The 20958-nt window shown below is 34.8% G+C and overlaps 2 protein-coding genes across 4 annotated transcripts in view; one reads left to right on the top strand and one right to left on the bottom strand.

The window, feature by feature from the left end:
* Positions 1–892: 892 nt before the first annotated feature.
* armc10 (armadillo repeat containing 10) lies at positions 893–5623 on the bottom strand. 2 transcript variants are annotated; one of them, XM_034032640.3, is made up of 7 exons: positions 5205–5623; positions 4741–4875; positions 4301–4446; positions 3322–3456; positions 2923–3099; positions 2260–2331; positions 893–1616 (listed from the first exon to the last, which is right to left on the bottom strand). In XM_034032640.3, exons 2-7 carry the CDS (start codon positions 4826–4828, stop codon positions 1365–1367), a joined length of 870 nt encoding a protein of 289 aa, XP_033888531.3. In that variant the 5' UTR covers positions 4829–4875; positions 5205–5623; the 3' UTR covers positions 893–1364. The 2 variants fall into 2 exon arrangements, with proteins under 2 accessions (XP_033888531.3, XP_033888530.3); XM_034032639.3 differs by lacking the exon at positions 5205–5623 and having other exon boundaries at positions 4741–5145.
* A 495-nt stretch (positions 5624–6118) lies between these two features.
* Positions 6119–20958, top strand: part of fbxl13 (F-box and leucine-rich repeat protein 13) — a 55423-nt gene continuing 40583 nt past the window's right edge. The window contains exons 1-9 of one of the 2 annotated variants that reach the window (XM_034032154.3): positions 6119–6288; positions 6540–6643; positions 9319–9418; positions 10616–10683; positions 12238–12392; positions 13157–13266; positions 14096–14200; positions 18650–18745; positions 19578–19713. In XM_034032154.3, the coding sequence (XP_033888045.1) occupies positions 6214–6288; positions 6540–6643; positions 9319–9418; positions 10616–10683; positions 12238–12392; positions 13157–13266; positions 14096–14200; positions 18650–18745; positions 19578–19713 (949 nt within the window). In that variant the 5' untranslated portion in view covers positions 6119–6213. Of the gene's footprint in view, positions 6289–6539; positions 6644–9318; positions 9419–10615; positions 10684–12237; positions 12393–13156; positions 13267–14095; positions 14201–18649; positions 18746–19577; positions 19714–20958 lie in introns of those variants that run through there. The other variant, XM_034032155.3, reaches the window with a different exon arrangement.

The following is a 20958-nucleotide window of genomic DNA, read 5'->3' as shown; positions in this document are numbered from 1 at the left end:
GACGAGATTTCTTAATATGTACTGTTGAGAGTTTAACTAAAATAATACCAATGCATTGCACAAGTAAAAAGCTCATGTATTTGTAGATGATATTGCCCTATTCACAAAGCTTTCTGAAAACTTTCTTGAACTGGAAATATTGCTGATCTGCACCTGCCATGGAGCTCTTATTATTAGGTCTTGGTACCTCCTTTCATCAATGCATACCAATATTCATACAATTATGAGAATGATATGCCCTAAAGGAGGTGTGTCAATGGATTTTGGCTTTGAAAACTTGATGAAAAATAAGTCTGATTATTCTCATGATATAAAACAAAGTGGAGTTTGAGGAGCTTCTGTACCCTCACATATAAGGTAAAATGTTATTTGTAAAAAAAAGAAAAAGTTAATTTTGGACAAAAGGTTTTTAAAACATTTCACATAGAGCACCACCTTCTATCCAAATTACAATTACACTGCAGAACTATACAGTAGTCATTTATGTGGCCATTTCTGACGTCCAAGGTCTGTGCATACAGTAAAGATGGCTGGATAGGCACAACCTTATATCCCCAAGTATAGTAGTGTTAAAGAATGTCCGAATCAAGTTTCAGCATATTCTGATAAGCGGCTCTCTATATGTAAAACTAAGGTAGGTATTGTCTGGCTTCTTCACTATTTCCCTGTCTTCAGGACATGCATGCTGAAGTAAATGTGCAATAGCAGGGTTCTGGGAAAATGTCATTGTGGAGCAATGAGGGATGTGCATTAAAGCACAAAAGCAAAACAGGTCATCATTTATACTGTTTAACAATTCTTTTATAAAACCAGTTAAAATATTTAGGATAATGAACATCATATGTGTGCTATGTACCACACTGCCAGGTGTGTCTGAAAACAAAAGAAATACTGGATAGTACTCATTTTATCAGTAATTCATTTTATATCCCTATATGACAGGAAAATATATTACAGGGAAGAATATCTGTCCTTGAATAAACAGTTAAAAGTGAGTTATTTTAGTTTGATAATCTCTAACACAATGTCACAAATGGCAGTCCATGGGAATGATGAGACCTTGGAGCTGTCCCAATCACATACAGCAACCAAAAAAAACTTAATGTCAAGACAACACCATTCATGAATTTTCATTTTGCCACCTTGTTAACCTGAAACCTTAGCTTGCCAACTGCCAACAATATTTACTACATATACATGTTAAATAGATAAAAAAAAAATAAAAAAAACATGATTAATATGCACATTAAGTGCCCTTTTGAAAAAAAACAACTCTTCCTAGTGGATACAGTTTTAAGAAAAAAAAAACATTTCTAGTCTGGCACTGTGTGAAGGCAATGATTGTACCATTACTATCACAATACTTAGGTCATAATCTTTGCCACCTGGCTTTTCACCTCTCCATCAGTGTGTGACAGTAACAATGGGAGTTTCTGATGGAGCTCAGAAGAATCTCCATACAGCACAGAGTAGAGAGAATCTTTGTTATGTTTGAGAATCTCAGTTATGTGGGTGGAAGTTGTCCAGTCTTTTAAATTCCCCACAAAGGTCAGCACACGAAGAAGAACTTCTGTGTTGGTGCAGCTGTCGAACAACAAAACCAGGGAGACTGGTGCCTGAAAAAAACACAAAGCAAACAGCATGTATGTAAACTGCCAAAGTCCACTGTACCTGATTTACTGTGCACCTTATAGAGTTCAAATCTGTACAGTGACATAATATTAAACCATTACATGTAGTCAAAAAGGTAAAAATGACAATAAACCCATTGTATGTTTTACATAAGCCCTACCTCAATACCTTTTTTTTACATAATGTACTATATTCTAATGTCTACTGTAAGTCCTTTGTGACAGAAACATCACTCCATCCAATATCGCGTGTGTCAAGTTAACCTATAACTCTTCCCAATATCACTAGACAAAGCTGCCCAAGCAGGTGACAATATCCATCAGTCGTTCAATCATACGCATGGTATGTTCTCCTTATCAGGTGGTATACAGTGTCTAAGATGGGTCAAGGCCAGTATTCCTACTGAGTTAAAATAAGCTGCATGCATTTACAGGGATTTTAAAAAGATTTCCATTGCATAATAGCTTGATCCAGTTTAAGTTTACTTCCAACAAGCTTGATTAGACACAGTGCATAAGTAACAAGAAGCTCATTATAAATCCTGGAATGCCCTGGAATATTTGTATCCTTAAATCACTAACAATAATGTCATTCATTCAAGAATACAGTTAAAAAAATACCACTTACTGGGGATAGGAGAATGTCTTCCACCATGTCTGGATTAGCAGATAAATTCATAAGTATTTTTAGAACTTGTATCTAAAAGAGAATACATTATAGTTGTTCCCTTGATTTACTTTAAATATGAAATGTTAAAAAATGTTTTATTTTTTCACATCTACAGTATGTTACGGGTACATACAGTTAACATTTGTTATTAGCTTGTTTGGAATTTGTTTGATATTATTAAATTATTTCTATGAAACCACAAATGCCTGTAGACAACTCTTAAATTCCAGTTTTTACAAAAATACCATCAGTACCACATTTGTTATTGAAACTCTGGCTCCACCTTGTGGCAGATATACTAACAGGGCAGATTCCATACCCGTTGCCAGGTAGTGTCCACAGCCTCGGTTGAAATGCACATTAACTTTGTAGAATTATATCTGCTGTATACAATAGTAAAAAAAAAAATCACACAAATCACTTCACATTTTGGGTATATTTAAATTTAGTTTTAAGATAAATAAATACATAACAGGTTCGTTGTTAACTACATGTTCAAATAAACAATACTATACAAGAGTTAATACAGAAAATTCACCACACATTCGTGACCTACCGTAGTACAGTATAACTGTACAAGTGTCTAAGATGGAAAAAAAAATGGATAAAAAAAAATCTTACCTGTAATATTACATTGCCAACAACCAGTAGAGACAGAAACAGAGTAATGGAACTCTTCATCACGTATTGGTAATTATTTGTGACAGACATGTTTGTTAGCATTCTCAGTCCCGCCAGCTGTAGGTCAGAGTTCAAATGTGACGTCTCTATGATCCCCAAAACTTGCCTTACATACACCTTTGGGAAATATGATTATAAAGATTAAACATAAAAGAAAGTCTAGAAAAAGTGTACAGTCTACTGATCTTTGTTCCTTTCTTCTGACTAAATTATCTCTATATCTCCAAAACAAAAGAAGCTTCAATTAGCAAACAATAATGCACTTATACAGATTTTTAGGAACTACTACAGGCATTTACAGCATACCATTTGATGGAGGTGTGTACAAATCTGACATACCTTTAATTGTTCTTGGTTTGTGGCATTCATGCTTAGGTTGTTCAGGGCATTCAAAGCCTGAACTCTGACATCAAAAGCAGGATCAGACAACAAGTTTCCAATGATCTGAAGGCCACCCATTTTACGAATATAGTCCTATAATTAAAAGCAGGATCGTGTCAGAGGTTGTGCAGTATAATTCTTGTAGTACTGTTATAGTCAAAAATAAATTAAACTAGAGTAAAAATACCACTCTTTCATATTACACTTTTTAAAAAATTTTTAAACCAATGCTACCCACAAATTGTAAGATTATCTGTTCGATGGGTAACACCCTCCGCTCTATTCAATTGGTCCAAACAGTGATTAAGTGCTGAGCAATGCTTTGAAATGTGTTTTCTTACCTTTATTAACATCATTGTGGTATCCATTTTATTTAGATGCTCTTGTTTTGTACATTGATTCAGGATTTGCAAACATTTCAAATACAACACTATACACTGCTGCGTCTTGGTACTTTTCCTATAAGTCATATGGTCTGATGCAGCACATTAAATGTTAGGCACCGGGAAACAGCGACTGAAGAAATTGAAAACCAGTGTAAATATTGCAAGTGCAAATAAGTAATGCCTTAGTCAGCACTTCATTAAAACCAACTTATTCTTAGAGAGAGCAACATTATTACCTGGTCTGACTGCACCTTCTGAGTCCACCAAGTTACTAAGAAACATGAGCAACATTTCACATTTCAGGGAGTTGTCTCTTCAACACCAGACTAGTGATAGTGCTTATGTGGGTCAATAATATATATATATATATATATATATATATATATATATATATATATATATATATATATATATATATATATATATATCTTTTTTATGGCATCACTAATGTATCAACACAGCCTTACACAATATGAAAATCTCACACGAACAAAAGAATATGTTTGTTGGTCTTGTTGGTCAACTAAACTTGCCACATTAAAATACTGTACCTGATTAACTGAGAAGGCAGCACTGTTACCTAAAGTGACTAAAACCTGTATTCTTGCAGAAGGATCAGGATTTGTCTGCAGCAAAGAAAACAGCATCTCCAGGTGGTGTGGTTCCAGGCTGTTTGGAGACTTTGAAAGCAGTTCATCTGTGAGATAATGAAGACAGATAGAAAGTAAAAAAAAAAAAAAAAAAAAGTGGTTAAATGGTTTTGTGATTGGCTGCTATTGCATACAGATGTATATGTGCATGTGGATCGTGAATTATAACACTTTGCCGCTAGTATTATTGTATTTATCCAACGTCTAACTCTTAATACTGTAAATAGTAATAACGTATTTCGCATTATTTAAGTTGCCATTACTACATCAAGACATCGTGTCTTATCAAATCGCTTCACAACAAGCAGGTTCTGCGTGTTTAGGATTTGTCTCGTGAGTACCTGTTGTTGATCCATTAACTGTCAAATCGCTTTTTTCATGAACCAAAGGCAATCCAGATACTCGCTCCAGTAAACTTCCTGGTTGCATGGAAATATTCCGGGCGGCATCTTCGCGTTTCTTCCCATGGTTTCCACCTGAAAATATCAGTTTATAAAGCCCATATGAAAACCCTGCTCCTGCCACCAATCCTAATAACACTTTTGTGTTAAAAAGCTTTGAAGCAGCACCCTCTTTGTCGCCCATGTTGTTTATAAACATGTACTCATTTAAACAACATTGTTACGTTTTAAAGTATTTTCATAAAAAGGTACACATTTGCAACACACGAAGAAACGCTACCGAGCCTATTATTCACCAGTCACACAATTTACCAAAGCACGTTACTTAGATGTCGGCTGTGTAAACTAAATTTGTGGCCAACCGAAAATGTTCACAGAATTTGTTTTTCTTAAAGCTACAGTACCTTTTTCGTGATCTCAGTCACTGCTCTTGCCTGGGTTCCCTCCTATCTCTATAACCGTTCGTTCCAAGTTTCCTGGCGTGGACGGTTCCCTGCTTATTCCACTCAAATGGCCCAAGCTCTTGTACTCTCCAGATTCGACTGCTGTAACTCTGTCCTTAGTGACTGGTCTCCCTGCTTCGGCTACCCGCACCCTTCAGCTCATTAAGAAATTCTCCTACTCGTCTTGTATTCTCCCAACCTCCCGACCCCTCTGCGTCGCACCCTCCACTGGCTACCCTACCGCTTTCTTCACCACACTGCCCGCTCCTACCTTCGTGTCTCCCTACACCCCCTTTCGCTCACTAGCCCTCTCCGCTCCTCCTCTAGTACTGGCCAACTGGTCATGCCTTCCCTCCACTCTCCATCCTCCCGTGCCTGCTCCTTCTCTTCCGTAAGCCCTCTTTGGTGGAACCAGCTACAGAGAATTTCAGAACATCTCTCACTGCCTTCCGCCGCCTCCTCCAGACACACTGTCTCTGACCTAAGCACCACGCTACTGAACTCTCAACTAGTGCCCTATCCTTACACTACTAATATGTCATTGTAGATATAACTTGTTGTAACCCTAACTTGTTGCACCCTAGTTCGTACTGTATTTTAGCAGTATTATTTGCACTTACTGTAAACTACACTATATTTTAAAAATTATGATTGCATTATAACCCTGCACTGCCTTGTGACACCTGTAAGTCGCCTTGTATTAAAGGCGCCTTCCAAAATAAATAATACAAATAATAAATAACTTACAAATGTAAACATTACTTTTAAAAACACACAATACGACAACATAACATAAAATACGTTTCAATGTTGACGTTAATTCCCTGGAATTGTTTTCATTTGGCCAACTTTGCTAGGGGACTGAGTTAAAACTTCGTTACTTAGTAACAGTAAACAGACGAGTACCTGATTTGACGCAAGTGTGGGGGAAACAAGAACATCACTTGAAACTCTTGATAAATAAGATAAAATGTCTTCGTTACAGTTCGCTGACCCTGCCCTGAAAAACTACATCATTCGCAATTCTCTCCCCGAGATATATGAGGTAAGAGAATTAATTTGCATTGACAGTGACTGCAAGTAATCATTTTCTTTCTTTTTTAGCACTGCTCATTCAATTATTTAAATAGGCCTATAATGTATTTATTATCTCTGTTGTATACAGATATTTTTTGATTGGATCTCTAGCGAGATCTAGATGAGATCAAGGAGCAAAAAATTAGGAGAACATGTGGAAATCAAACTGTTTCACGGTGTATTTCTGTAAATTAAAACTCAGTTATTTTCTTTTGACAGTCATTGCTAACTGGATTATGTTATATGTGCCCTGCTGATCCGTTAAAATTCTTGGAAGAAAAAATTAAAGAAATGCTGGAAAAGGGCCATCTTGGAATTGCTTCGTATGTATAAATCATATAACTGTACACTACCTCTTTGATTTATATTCTAATGCAATAGAATCTCCTGGAATATGTAACACATGTTGTGAATTAGTTTAAAGTTTACACAAAACGGGTCATGTCAATTCATGTGGAGTGCCAAAAAAAAAACGAGCATGTCTAACCCAGTTTCTTTGATTAACAATGCCGCATCATCGCAACATAAAGAATGTTAAATCACATGAAATGAAAGAAAGAGTGTTTACTAGAATAACACCCTAAAGCTCTGCGGTTAATTACTGATAACTGCATTTTATACAATTGTATTGTACCCATTTAACACCAGATGGCAGCAATCATGCATATTAGTATAGTGGAAACACTGCACAACATAGCTGTTTCTCTGTATGTTATTTCCCCTAACCTCTTTCTGCATTCTTCATCTATTTGAAATGGTAAGATGTACAGAATGGGGGGAAAAAATGCCATCATTTTTATTGAACAAAAAAATGTTATTGGAACAAATTAGAATTTGTTATGAAACTGTTGTCTGAAATGTTGCTAATCACTTTTTTAGATTGACTTGGTAAACTGTTCACTGCATCTGGCAGTTGTCCCAGATTCCTCTGAATTGCTGTCAAAGATGCCCAGGAAAAGAACATATTAGTTTTGGCCTTTTTTTTTATTGTACTTGTTCCCAACCGCCTTTAATTTCTCGTAAAAATTCAAGATAAATAACTGGCAAGAAATATTTACAAGGATAACATCTATACATTTATCACATTTGTTGAGAGATTTTAAAAGTAATACTCATCTATTACTGTCTTGTATCTGGATTGTAATGGAAATCATTTACTGTATATTCCATATGTTTTGGTTGCAAAGTATAAGAAGGTTTATTTATTGCAGTACGAAGACCTACCAGCATATCTCACTGTGAGAAAATAAAGTTTGCAGCATGGTTTCACAGACCATGATTAGCACTAATCTTGGATTACTTTACTTGAGATAACATTAAGTAGTCCAAGATTAGTGGTATGTGAAACCAGCCATAAAAGTTTATATAGTATTACACGCACTTCATCAATGAGTCACTGAGTTCTGGAGAAGTTCCACAAGCATTTAAATATGCTGCTGTGACTCCTTTGTTAAAAAAAACTCGGGTGCACTGACCATTCTGGTCCTATTAGACCTTAGTGCTACATTCGATACCGTAAACCACGCCATTCTAATTAACCGCTTGGAATGCTGCGTAGGTATTACTGGCATTGTTTTACAGTGGTTCTGATCATACTTGTCAGATCGTAGGCAGTGTGTTTCTATGGGCGGCTATACATCTGACCCTAGCCCGGTATCTACAGGTGTGCCACAGGGTTCTATTTTAGAACCCTTACTTTTTAATATCTATATGCTGCGAAATGGACAGATCATACATCGTCATGGTGTGAGTTTTCACTCATATGCAGATGACACATAATTATATTTTCAGACTACACCAGATACAAATGTGGCCATTTCGGCTCTTGATAATTGTCTGATTAAAACTTGGATGCAGCAAAACTTCCTACAATTAAACAGCAATAAAACCAAAGTAATGCTACTTGGCTCTCCTCGACAACTTAGAAATGTTGACTCTTTTAGCATAGTGATCGATGGGCTTGAAGTTAAATCTAGCTCTGTAGTTAGGAATCTTGCTGTGGTCTTTGACCCGAGCCTTACTTTCGAGTCACATATCTGCAATGTCACCAAGGTATTCTTTTTTCACCTTCGTAACATTGCTCGTCTGCACCCCATGCTGTCTGTGCCTGACGCAGAGAGGCTAGTTCATGCCTTTGTTTCTTCCTGGCTCGATTATTGCAACACGTTGTTTGCAGGTGTCTCCAAGGCTGCTATTAGCAGGCTACAATATATTCAGAACTCTGCTCCTCACATTTTAACTGGCACTAAACTGGATGCCCATATTACACTGTTTTTTGCTTCTTTGCATTGGTTGCCGGTTGAGAGCAGGATTGATTTTAAAATACTACTGTTAACCTATAAGGCTCTGAATGGCTTAGCTCCATGTTACATTGCTGAATTGCTTACACGTTACTCATCCGTACGTAATCTACGTTCTTCATCCTCGGGTTTATTGGCAATACCCAAAACTAAGCTTCGCTCCATGGGCAACAGGGCTTTTTGCTGCTATGCGCCCAAACTTTGAAACGACCTTCCTCAGTCTATCAGGGATGCTGAGACCGTTGATGCTTTTAAAAAACAGTTAAAGACACACTTTTACGTTCAGGCATTTTCTTCATGATTTGGTTTTTGATTTGTGTAATTTCTTTTTATATTACGTATACTCTTAATATGCTGTATGTATATCTGGTTCTCTTTTTTTGTGTTTGTACAGTGCTTTGAGATGCGTGCATTTAGGTGCTTTATAAAATAAAGATTATTATTATTATTATTATTATTATTATTATTATTATTATTATTATTATTATTATTATTATTACCTCTAGTATCTCTATGTCAAGACTCAAACATATAACTATAATAACCTTTTTTGTAATACTAACCTCAACTCAAAGATTGGACATCTGTTAGCTGAATTCCAGTTTGGGCTACATGCAGTTCATGTTACATTAAATTCTGGAACTATTTAAACAAGAATTCTTTCCATCTGATCATTTTTTTTTTTTTTTTGGAATCAGGGACACGTTTATTGATGAAACACATAAAGTCCAATTGCCAGTGACAAAGAGAACAGGAATGCATTTACAGCAGCTCTTTGGATTTGAGGAAGACCTGATGGTAAGAAGTCACATTTACACTGAAATTTATTTTATTGACGACACCAGCTGATCCTCACATATACTGTACATATCTGTAGAGGTGATGCAGTGCTCAAGTAATGACAAACACGTAAGTTCACGGTCCAAACAAAGTTTAATTTGACACCATTTATAATCCAGGTTTTTATAACTGCAAATGATAATCCCAGGCAATACACAGCAATGTGTATTGCACTGTTAAACACGGGTTACAGTACCAAAATAATAAACACAGTATTAAACACACACAAGACACACACACGATGAGTGCCAACGTACAAATGGTGAAATACAATTTATTTGTGTACAGTGGTGAAGTGTTGTCCGGGTTTGGTGCTGGCCTTAAGCAACAGCTCTGGATTGTGTTAGCCGTCTAACAAGAACAAACAGGTATAATTAGACTCAACAAACAAAACACTAAACTTCACAGTATGTTTTTGGTTCTCCTTTTGGTTCACTCGCAACCATAACCAAGGAACAGATTGCTTAGCCATGTCCCCTTTTGTACCGCCAGTCACGCCCCCTTGGTTAGCGAGTGCAACCGTTTCTCCTCCAATCCGCGGTTGCCACATCGCTTCCCTTCTGGGTCTATGACTTGGTGTACCATGGCTCTGCCCCCTTTCTAGATGGCAGACTTCCAGTTTTCCCTGGAATGAATTGTCAGACCATCCAGTCCGGGGCACTCTGTTCCCTTTACACAGTGCCCTCACAGGTCAGGAGGGAGATTTATTTATTTATTTATGTTAATTTAGTAGTCACCTTTTGTTTTTATCATTTTCTCCCAATTTGGAATAGCCAATGATTTTTAGGCTCAGCCCACCGCTACCACCACCACGCTGACTTGGGGACGGCGAAGACAAACACACGTTGTCCCCTTCTTTTTCACACAGCATCGGAGGACAATATTCATTCTTTCTCTGTCACAAATATGTACTAATTCACTATTATACCTATGAGGACACAATGTATATTACCATTTTAGAGATACTGGTCCTATTGTAATTAAACTTGGCATTACCATTCCTTTACTATACCATACTGACAGCGTTATGGCTAAATTGTTGTTCAAAAACTTTGTCATAGTGGCCTACTTTTTTCAGGGTCCTGACTGCCACCTGTATTATTGTGTTGTTTATATCCTTGGCAGGGCTTACTTATATTTCTTATTTTTTTCCAGGTGTCATCTCACTTGTATGAGGCAGCATTCTCTTTTTACCAAAGCAGTCTAATGAGAATGTGCTTTGAGTAAGTATTTCACACAGAATAGAAACAGAAAATATTGTTTTTCATAAAACTGTTTGCATGAATATTACACTGTATATTATTATTATTATTATTATTATTATTATTATTATTATTATTATTATTATTATTATTATTATTATTATTTATTAGCAGATGTCCTTATCCAGGGCGACTTATAGATATATACAAAAAATACATATCAAGAATTACAGTACAATTAAGAGCAAGATACAAAATACAATGACTTGAGTCCTAATAAGAGCAAATACAAAACACAGTACGATTTGATATCGGGGCAGTTCAAGAGCAGATAACAGTGTTGATATTTACATCAGGGTTAGATACGAGTGCAAATGAAATACAAAATACTTAAAAATAAAAAGAATAATGAGATAACAACACCTTGTTAATATGACTCATCATCACATACAAAAGTATTATTGGTTGTTTTAAAATGTTATCTTTTTATAAAATATGCTCTTGAAAAAGCATTTTTGATTTATGTTTCTTACATTATACATAAATAGGAATTACATTTAAAAACAAACTCAGTGTCCTTGTCAATGTCTTTCGTGCGGTACAGTAGGATTTTAAATAAAATGTCAACAAGTTGTCCTGTCACACGACTGATCAATTTAAAGCACAATTTCAATACTTTTAAGGACTAAGTAGCCTCAAATTAAATTGTCAATGTTTTACCATCTTTGTACCTGTTTTATGATGTTTACAATATTTGTGTTCTTATTGAAATTAGTTAAATACTTTTCTTACTTTATTTTAATATATTTTCTTAAGGTGACCTGAGTTCAGCTCTATTCTTTTCTAGTTGCCCGTCAAAGAGATATGTAACCCAGACATACTGTATGTGACCCATTGTCTTTAGAAAAATAACAGCCAGTGCCATTTTAGTACTAAGGAACAAGTTTCCTTTTGTATTAATGGCAAACCACATGCGTACACATTAATACAGAAAATATCCAAATGTGAAAAGAACACTATTTGAGTAACTGCACGAAACAAGCACTCACAAAAAGGTAAGGGGTAAAAAAAAGTCTTTCATATTGTAATTTGAAATGACATACTTTAACAGCTGGTTTCACAGACTAATCTTGGACTACCTTACCTAAAGTAACATTGGATAGTTTGGGTCGGTGAAGCCAGCCAGCAATGTCCTTAAAAGTAACTTGTATTTAAAGCATACAATACAGCAAGTAACTGCTGTATTAAGTATATAGAAATGCAAAATAAAAAGTTATTTTTGTTTGTAGTTTTTAAATGTAAATATTTTTAATGTGACATTTTCTGCAATCAGAAACCATGAACAGTTCAAAGATAACATCACGATAAGGATAGGATTTCTGCAGAGATGACAAGCAAGTCCTTCAACAAGAGGACGTGAAAACTAAAGCACCTTTCATTGTACTAGATTCAATCAGCCATGTCATGAAAAGTACTCAAGTTTCAATAATTTACTGTTTTTTTTTTTTTTTTTTTGCTGCTGCGAAACATCCTGTCTAAATCCTGATGAATTAATAATTGCTCCTTTTTAAACAGTGCTTGGGTAAAGTTCATTTCAATGAAACGAGAACAGGAAATCGAACTGACTGAAAAGATGAACATGGCAGAGCAGCATTTTGCCAGAACGTTGTTAAAAATGACACTGCTGAAGTGGAATGAATGGCAGAAATTCCGTAAGAAGGAAAAAGCTGGTAGGTTTCATAATTTTAGGATGTTTTGCATTTCATATTTTAAATACTTTTAATAGCTGATGAGTATTGCTAATTAACTAGTAATATACAATATAAATAAGTAGTTTTACTGAGAATAATTGTTGCATTGTGATGCAGCTGAGCACAGTATTTGTTCTATTTTAGTGTTTTGTGTGAGATGGACAAAGCTTTTTGTTACTACACATTGATATCTAAGCTCATGTTGTGTAAACATCTCACATGGTGTAAATTTTGATATTTCATTAGCAATTACAAACAAAAAAAAATGCTGTTTCGTTAAACAGGATCTAGTATCTTAGAATTGTTTTTTTAACAGGTAAAGCAAACAGTGAAATATTGTGCCTTGTTCAGTTAAATACAAAATGGCCAGTCACACATATTTGTTTTTGTAAAACAATTAAATAGATATAATGTACTATAGGGTCTCTAAGCTCTGTTGTGTAGCCTAATATTGGATAGTTTAAGCTATAGTGTATGACCTTTAGGAAGTGGGTCAACCTAACAATCTGAACAGTGGAAAAACAAAAACCTTCAGTGTTAATCCTGCTAGTATGCCTGAATAATTTGGCCCAAACCACTGTGCATTTCTGGATTCAATTTAGATTTTTAGAGCAGCTGTAATATATACATTGTATCTAATTGCAAAAGAACCCCTGGTAGATAAGACAGGTGAATTTTGAATTAACTATGTATTCTTACTATTATTTCCTAAAATGACTGTTTATCGTATGTTTCTTTTTTAGAGGCAGTGGAAAAAATTCAGGCTGTTTTTCATACGCATCTGTGCAAGCAAGTTTTCAAGTCGTGGCACGAATTAGTACAGGACTCAAAAAAGAAAAAAGACTACTTTGAGGTAATTGTAGCATCAGTGACATTGCTATTAACCTGTTTCATGTTCAATTTAAATTGGCTAAGAACCTAAATCTTATTTTTAACATGCTGAACTGCCACAGACTTGCCTGGCTATAATACAAGGAGAAGATGCTGGTATGTTTGAATGGTTTGGCCCAAAGCCTGTCTTGGTTCAGCTTATGTGAAATGTTCTTTCATGCAGAAGCCTTATGCTTTTGCAGATGCTCAGTGTTAAAAGTGCATTCCCGTATATTTATGTTACACTTGGGCCATTATCCAATTGAACTGAGATTAAACTGTTTTATTTTAATGGAAACTGATTGAATATATACTGATACTGAATATATACTGATTTTGAATATATTTAATATGGCATTTGTATAACCTCCTTGTCCCACCCTGCTTTCAAAATGAGTTTAGTCTATGGCTAAAACAAAGAGACAAGAAGACTTTGAAGAATTTAACTTTAGATTTATTTTTTTATACAGTTTTCAAATATAACATTCCAATAACATAAGTGAAAAAATATTTGTTTTCTGTCTGTGTGGGTTAAAATATTATTTAAGAAAGATTCATTTGTGTTCAGCTTCCTTACAGCTTCTGTACATTATATCTGATTTTATTAAAATGGCAATAAAGCTTCTAATTATATTATATATATATATATATATATATATATATATATATATATATATATATATATATATATATATATATATATATATATATATATATATATACTGTGTATATATATATATATATATATATATATATATATATATAAAAATCCCTTTCTAATCCTAATTATTCCCATCACTGTATTCCAACAGCATTTGAATAGAGGACAGGTGGACCATGACTTGGGTGAAATAAATACTGCTACAGAAGAAAGCAAAGATGATATCTCCATGTTACCAAAAAGAGCAGCTTTGAAGGTAGCACTGAAGCTTACTTTAGTAATAATATTGCCTAGTTCCATGACATGACCAAAATAAAATACACAGAACAAATGTAACATACACATGTAGAACCTGGACCAATGGGTGCAGGTTCGTTATAAATGAAATGCTACTGTAAATGGACTGTCCTCATTAGTGGTGAGGATGAAGTCATTCTTACAAGAGCTGTATCCATCATGCATGTAAAATCAGAAACAAAGTGCCCCAAGATGCTATTTAATCAAGAAAATACCCGCTGTATAGTTGTTTTATGTACTTTTAGTTGATTGGTAATTTTTAACAGAATATTTCTTTAAAAAAAAGTTAATTTAACATATATTATAAAAAGAGTCCATCCTGAGCATCCCTGAGTGGCTCACCTGGAAAAAGCACAAGCATGTGCTGTGCAGGGTGCGTCACACAGTCAGGGGAGTTCAGGTTTGCGTCTTGGCTGTGTGAAGTTGACAATCTTCACTGGAGAGTGCTGCATTCTCTCTGGCGCTTCCATGGGGTTTGGAAGGCATTATTGCAGGGGCTGTTTCTCTGCACTGCTCTACAGTGAACCCTATTGGTAATCCTGGAAAAAGCAAATTGGACAGAAATGTTTGAAACAAATTGCAGGAATGTGTAAGTTTAGGGTTTAGTGATGTTTATCTGGTTTAGTAATGTTTTGTTCTACACCAGGGATTCTCAAGCTTTTTTGAACCACGCCTTACCTTAGCATTTTTTTTTACTTGGAGACCCCCCTTCCCCCCCACACACAAATAGCAAGTAATATAAATCACATATCAGAAATCAGCCAATCACAATGAAGTATTTGCCTAAAGTTACTTCTTATCCTGTCTACAGATGTCATCCCCTGCATAGAACACCACACCTAATTTCAATGTTCACAAATCAAAACAAAATACAAAAAAACACATACCTGGTACCTTTGTAAAATGGATCGTCCTATTATAGTAACACTTTCTTTTCATTTTAATGAACTAGACAACTAGTTTCTCCGAAGAAAATATTACCAAAATCGCTACAGACTTTTAAAACCCAGTGCATACCACAGACGACACGCTGAGGACGATATTCATCAGGCAGGTTTTCCTGTATGTTTTTTCCTTTATGTCTATGTTTTTCTTTGCTCAAAAAGGACTAAACTAAACTGGACTCAAATTGTAGTCACAGATTTAATAATAATGCCCTTGTATGCAAATACAGTTTGAATTAAAATACCATACCTCTTTTTACATGTGGAGACTACTTAATTAGATGAATACTTCACTGTGTTTGGTTGGTTTCTGATATTTAAAAACAAACAAAAAAAAAGGTTGCCCTGTAACCCTAACTGATTATTATTTATTTTTATTTCATTTTATCAATTCTTTAAACAGGGAACAATGGCTGCTTCCCCAATTATCCATAAAGGTTACTTTACAGCAGGGCCATTAAAGACAATTTGGGAGCCAATTCAAATGATCTAAACATTGGTGGATCTAAGTACTATATTTGTTTAAATCAGTGTAAGAAAGGAATTTTGTAAAAACCACCTTTCTAAAAGTGTGTGTGAGTGCCTTTAGTGTATTTTACTGATATGCCAGTTTTGTTTCCATTGGTAATAATTAGATCCGCCACTGTTTTCATCAGTTGAATAGACCCCAGTTTTAGCCTTATGTTGTATTTTAAATAGTTAAACTGCATTTGCTTGACATGCAGTGAGGTTGGTTTTATATAGTTATTTATATTTCACTGACAAAAAGATCTATTTCATTCTTAAAAGTAAAAAATCACACCCATCTGTGTATTCTTTATGAGGAATAACCTTTTCCCAAATTTAAAATATTTTATAAATATTTTAAAGGTTTTGAAAACACTTCCCACTCCTAGTGAGCTGTGGGTTTGTACATTTACACAGCTTAAATACAAGCATGAAAGTACTCTGGCAGGGTTATCACGAGAAATGCAATAGGGTGTGTGTGTGTGTGTGTGTGTGTGTGTGTGTGTGTGTGTGTGTGTGTGTGTGTGTGTGTGTGTGTGTGTGTGTGTGTGTGTGTGTGTGTGTGTGTGTGTGTGTGTGTGTGTGTGTGTGTGTGTGTGTGTGTGTGTGTGTGTGTGTGTGTGTGTGTGTGTGTGTTCCTACCAGGTACTTATACTGCATTAAAATGCTTTTCAAAATACTAAAAGAAGCCGAATAAATAAAATGACATACATTTTGACAAGAAGTCTTTCTCAATTTCTTAAAAGAATAACCGTTGCATGATCTCATAGCCACTCACTAGCTTCTCATCAGTAAGCCTAAAGTTAAAAACAAAATTTGATTATACCTCCCTGCTAGAGCCCTTGTAGTAAAACTGACAGTTTGATCCTCACTCCTTCCACAAGTCTCTGAATGTCTGACCTATTGTTAGAGGCAAACCAGCTGTGTTCAAAGAAGATCTTCTTAACTGAGACTGAATACACAAACACTGTGCTAGTGTGTTGAACAACAGTGCCTAGAGACCTTTGTTTTGTCATTTACATTACAACAAATACAGAAAGCATAGGAAAATAGTCACAGTGTGTGTAGAACAACAGCAGATTCATATTTTTTGATAAGGTGATATAATTAATTTGTATTCCTGTAGAAGGAGAACAGTTTCCAAATATTACATTTTGTATGTGTTGTAAAAAAAAAAAAAAGATAATATTTTTGGGGAGGACCATGTTTACCATGTTTACTCACTGTTCTGATGTCAGAAAGGCAAGCGTTTCAGCCAATGACAAGTTTCTATTGTTTAAAGGGGGATTTTGACAGTGCTCGGCAAAATAAATATGTTGAAAAAGAGAACAGCAACTTAAAATCAGGAAAATGTTTCTTCTTTATCATGCCAGACTGCATGAGGGAACATTCTTAAATGGATGCTCTTACTAGAATACAAAAGTTTTCTAATTAAGACAGAGAACAATTGCCATTAGAACCCAAATGGGTTATTATAATCCAATTACAATAAATACATCTTTGAGTTTAGAAGTGCTTAACAAAAGGAATCTAAACCACTGTGGCTATTTATATTTGATATGTATAATACATCATGCTGTAAAAATATGCCTGCACAAAACCCTTTTTACTATATATGGACAAGGTTCTTTAGGTTTACATTTTAATATCACCAGTGTTATTTTTAGTTTTTAAGACTGTAGTGCTTTTACAGAAGTGCTTAAACTGTTGATTTGGAAAACTAGCTTGTTAAAAAAAAGAGAGAGAAAGTCTAACAAACTCATTTTTATGTATTCTTTAAGATGATACATTCAACTTTTAAAATTCTTTATCAGGGGACTTGTAAATTTGCTGCAAGCTGAACAAAGCATAGTTTTTCAACCACTTTAAATACAGGAGTTGGCTGAGAATATCCATCATGAAAAACAAGTGGTTTGCTAAGATTCATCCATCCTAATAGTATGTGACAAAAACACTAAATAAAACAAACAAACTAGGAACCAAAACACACGGACACTAAGTTGTGTGCATCATGTGTTGCGGGATAGCATTGTGTGCATGCTGTGCATTTGTATAACAGGAGAGGTAGCTCTTTAGTTCTGGAACATTGCTTCTTGTGCTTTTGTTATGAAAATTCATGAAGTAGCTATTCTAAAAAACATATCTGTGCTAATTGTACTGTTGCTGCTAAATCCACTGTTCCTTCATCAATACATGTATACTGTTACTGACATGTGCTCTGTAACAGTGTAAAAGGTGATCTACATATTGAAAGTGGCATACCACAAGTTACCAGATATGTGAAACAATCTTTGGCAAGCCTCATGTATTAAGAAGTCATCATATTGAACTGATAAGTAGGTTGCTAAAAGTTGCCATTATATTACTGTACAATATGCACTAACTGGACGAGTATTCGATTGAATAATATGTGAGAAGCATAACAAAAATATAATTCATCTGATTATATTTTCAGCTATATTTACTTTAACCATTCTAAATTGGAATCTGTTGGATGTAGTAAATTACAGATTACTGGGAAATGTTATGGTGGATAAAATTGACAATTGTGTACTAAACCTTTTTGGCAGCTATAAGTATTTATTTAATTTTTCCAGTAATTTATGTGTTGTAATTCTTGGCGTAGCTTTTTGTTGGAAAGTTATCAAAATCTTCTTTTTAAAAAAAAAAAAAGTTAAATGTGTGGTATTTTAAGGGTTTAAGGGTTAGAACCATTCTTCTATACTCTCCAGCAAAAATGTTATTTATAATGGTGCCTCTATACTGTAAATGTCCCAAATATGAAGCATGGGATTGGGGGATTTCTATTGCTACAGAACCCTTTAGAACCCTTTGGTTTTATATTGCAGCTGTTATAGTATATAGAATTGTCAAAAATGTGCACATCAATATTAGGAGTATATTGCTCGATTTCCAACAGCAGACCTAACTGAAGACTTTTGTCAATTGACTTGCAGATCTTCAGTTTCCTAGATATTGCTGACCTAGCACGATGTGCTCAAGTGTGTCAATCTTGGAAAATAATAAGCCACAGTAGTTCCCTTTGGAGCACGGTAAGCTTCTGTTAGCCTTCTGTTTTCTGTCTTTGTCTCCCTGGGGTCTAGTAGAACACTTAGACTATACAGTATCTGCATCTTTTAAAGATTAAGTTCAGCTGCTGTTTCCATATATCTCATTTTATACAACTGAATGGCAGTTATAAATGACAGTCAAACATCCTGATGAATATAAATATTTAACATACATGAAACGTGACCGTACATGAAAATGAAAAGCAGTTATTTTTGATACCTGCCTAACAATCCTGACCTAATGTGGCTTTTTCTGTCATCTTTACTATTGTGCAACCTAACATTTTTTTAATAGTCCATGCATCTTTTTTGCAGTTTGTTAATAGTTAATATGTTGTTTTAGCATTCGACCAAATATGCTGTGCCTGGGTAGGTAAGATAAACATTTGTCTGAACATGTTTTAAAATGAGCTTTGTAAAAACAAAAGCTAAAAATTGTTGATTTAAATAAAGTATTTATTAAACTGACCCTTCTGTGTTTCAACACTCAAGGTTGTTTGATGCAGACAGGAAACAACAATTGAGGTGAAAAGTAATTGTTCAAACTTCAGATCCTCTCACACCATATGGAAATGTTTAATTTGAAATTCATGTATTTACATGAAAGCCTCTTCACTAAGGCTTAGCACACATACAAATAACAATTTTGGTACGTTCTTTCTCAATGACACTGATTTTGGTCCATTCTTTCTCACTGACACTGAGTTGTTTCAGTATGACTTTTCTACAGAAGAACGAAAAGTCCATGATAACACTAAGTATATATATTATTTTTTCAGCTTTTAATTGACCTTCATTGTCTTCACTCCTACAGATGGACTTTTCTCCAGTAAAGAACATGATGGTAGATGGCACAGCAGTAAATCTTCTACAAAAGTATCGTCCATATGTAATTCATCTGAACTTTCGCAGATCTTCCTTCCTTCAATGGCCCAGCTTTAAATGCATCAGTGAGTACTAATAATATGCACACAACTGACAAAATCTAAATGATTTGTTTTACAATTATTTGTAACTTTTGAAACATTTTTTAACTAAAATTAACCTCAGTCTCCCAGGGACCGCATATTTATTTGTTTTATGATTAGAAATGTTATTTTTGTAAGAAGGGAAATATGCCTAGTATGAATCAGTGTAATAGAAATTTTAAAGTAACACTACTATCACTATTTTTCAAAGTTAATATATAAGCAAAATTAATAAATGGTCAATAGAAAAAGGATAATTCTATATTGAAAAACTAGAATAAGAAAAATGGGTGATGACAAGTTTTGGTACAACATTATTACACTGGGGTATAACTTGTCCAGACTCATCACATTCTCCAAACATAAGTTAACCAACACTTTAAATAATGAGTAGTACTGTATAGGTTTGATGCTGTTTGGCGACTGATACTGCAGTTAAAAAGGAAAATAACAAAGAAATAATTCATCTCATATAACAATGTTAATACTCTTTCAACATGATACAGGGCTTTTACTGGAGTTAATGCTTTTGACGCCTTCCAGGATAGTGGGGATCATAGGTGCTGTTGCTGTTTTTTTTCTGTTTTATCCGTGTCAATACTCCTCTGTTGGATTGGCAGGGGGTGCTTCTTCTGGGTGATGATTCCATGGTATCGCTGTCCCTTTTCTCTATCAAACCTCTGGTAAAAGTAGAGGTCTTAGGTACTGGTTTAGCTTTATTAGGATTTGAAAACATGCTATTGCTTATCCTGCCAGTTTTTTCTCATGTGGCAGAATTTGGCTGTGTGAAGTGTAAAAGTAGCCAAGCTGAATCATATCTGACAAAACTATTACCTTGTCAAGCAGTCTATTTGGATCTCTGTGCGCTAGATGGCCCAGAGATGACCCAAGGCCTGTTCCAGTTGTCCCTTTGTCTGTAATAAAAGCATTACTATGTGATATGCCTTTTAATGGGCACCAGCTGTTAATATAATAAATCAATTAGATAATTGTTATTGCCTCTTTTAGTCACCAGTCCAGACCAAAGTGATTTAAATGTATTTCCATTTAAGTTGTGTGCTGGTGCTATTAGATGCACTTGACACTGAAAGAACAATGTCCTGGAAATCTAAAACAGGTAGTGTGTTTTTTATTTTTATTTGGTACAATGTAACAGCATGACATGCAGCATCACTATCACTCTTTCTCAAGAACTCATCTCAAGATTTCTAAAGAATATTTGAATCC

The sequence above is a fragment of the Acipenser ruthenus genome, chromosome 14, assembly GCF_902713425.1.
Source record: "Acipenser ruthenus chromosome 14, fAciRut3.2 maternal haplotype, whole genome shotgun sequence".
NCBI lineage: Eukaryota > Metazoa > Chordata > Actinopteri > Acipenseriformes > Acipenseridae > Acipenser > Acipenser ruthenus.
This window is presented reverse-complemented; position numbering and strand designations above follow the sequence as displayed.

What these genes read in the sequence shown, in the direction of transcription:
- armc10 (XM_034032639.3), bottom strand. Translation starts at nt 4,999, where the DNA reads ATGTTTATAAACAACATGGGCGACAAAGAGGGTGCTGCTTCAAAGCTT. An exon ending in CTGCCTTCTCAGTTAATCAG is followed by an intron (nt 3,457 to 4,300) that starts GTACAGTATTTT and finishes TTTTAATTATAG; the next exon opens with GACTATATTCGTAAAATGGG. An exon ending in TTGGCAATGTAATATTACAG is followed by an intron (nt 2,332 to 2,922) that starts GTAAGATTTTTT and finishes ATTCTCTTTTAG; the next exon opens with ATACAAGTTCTAAAAATACT.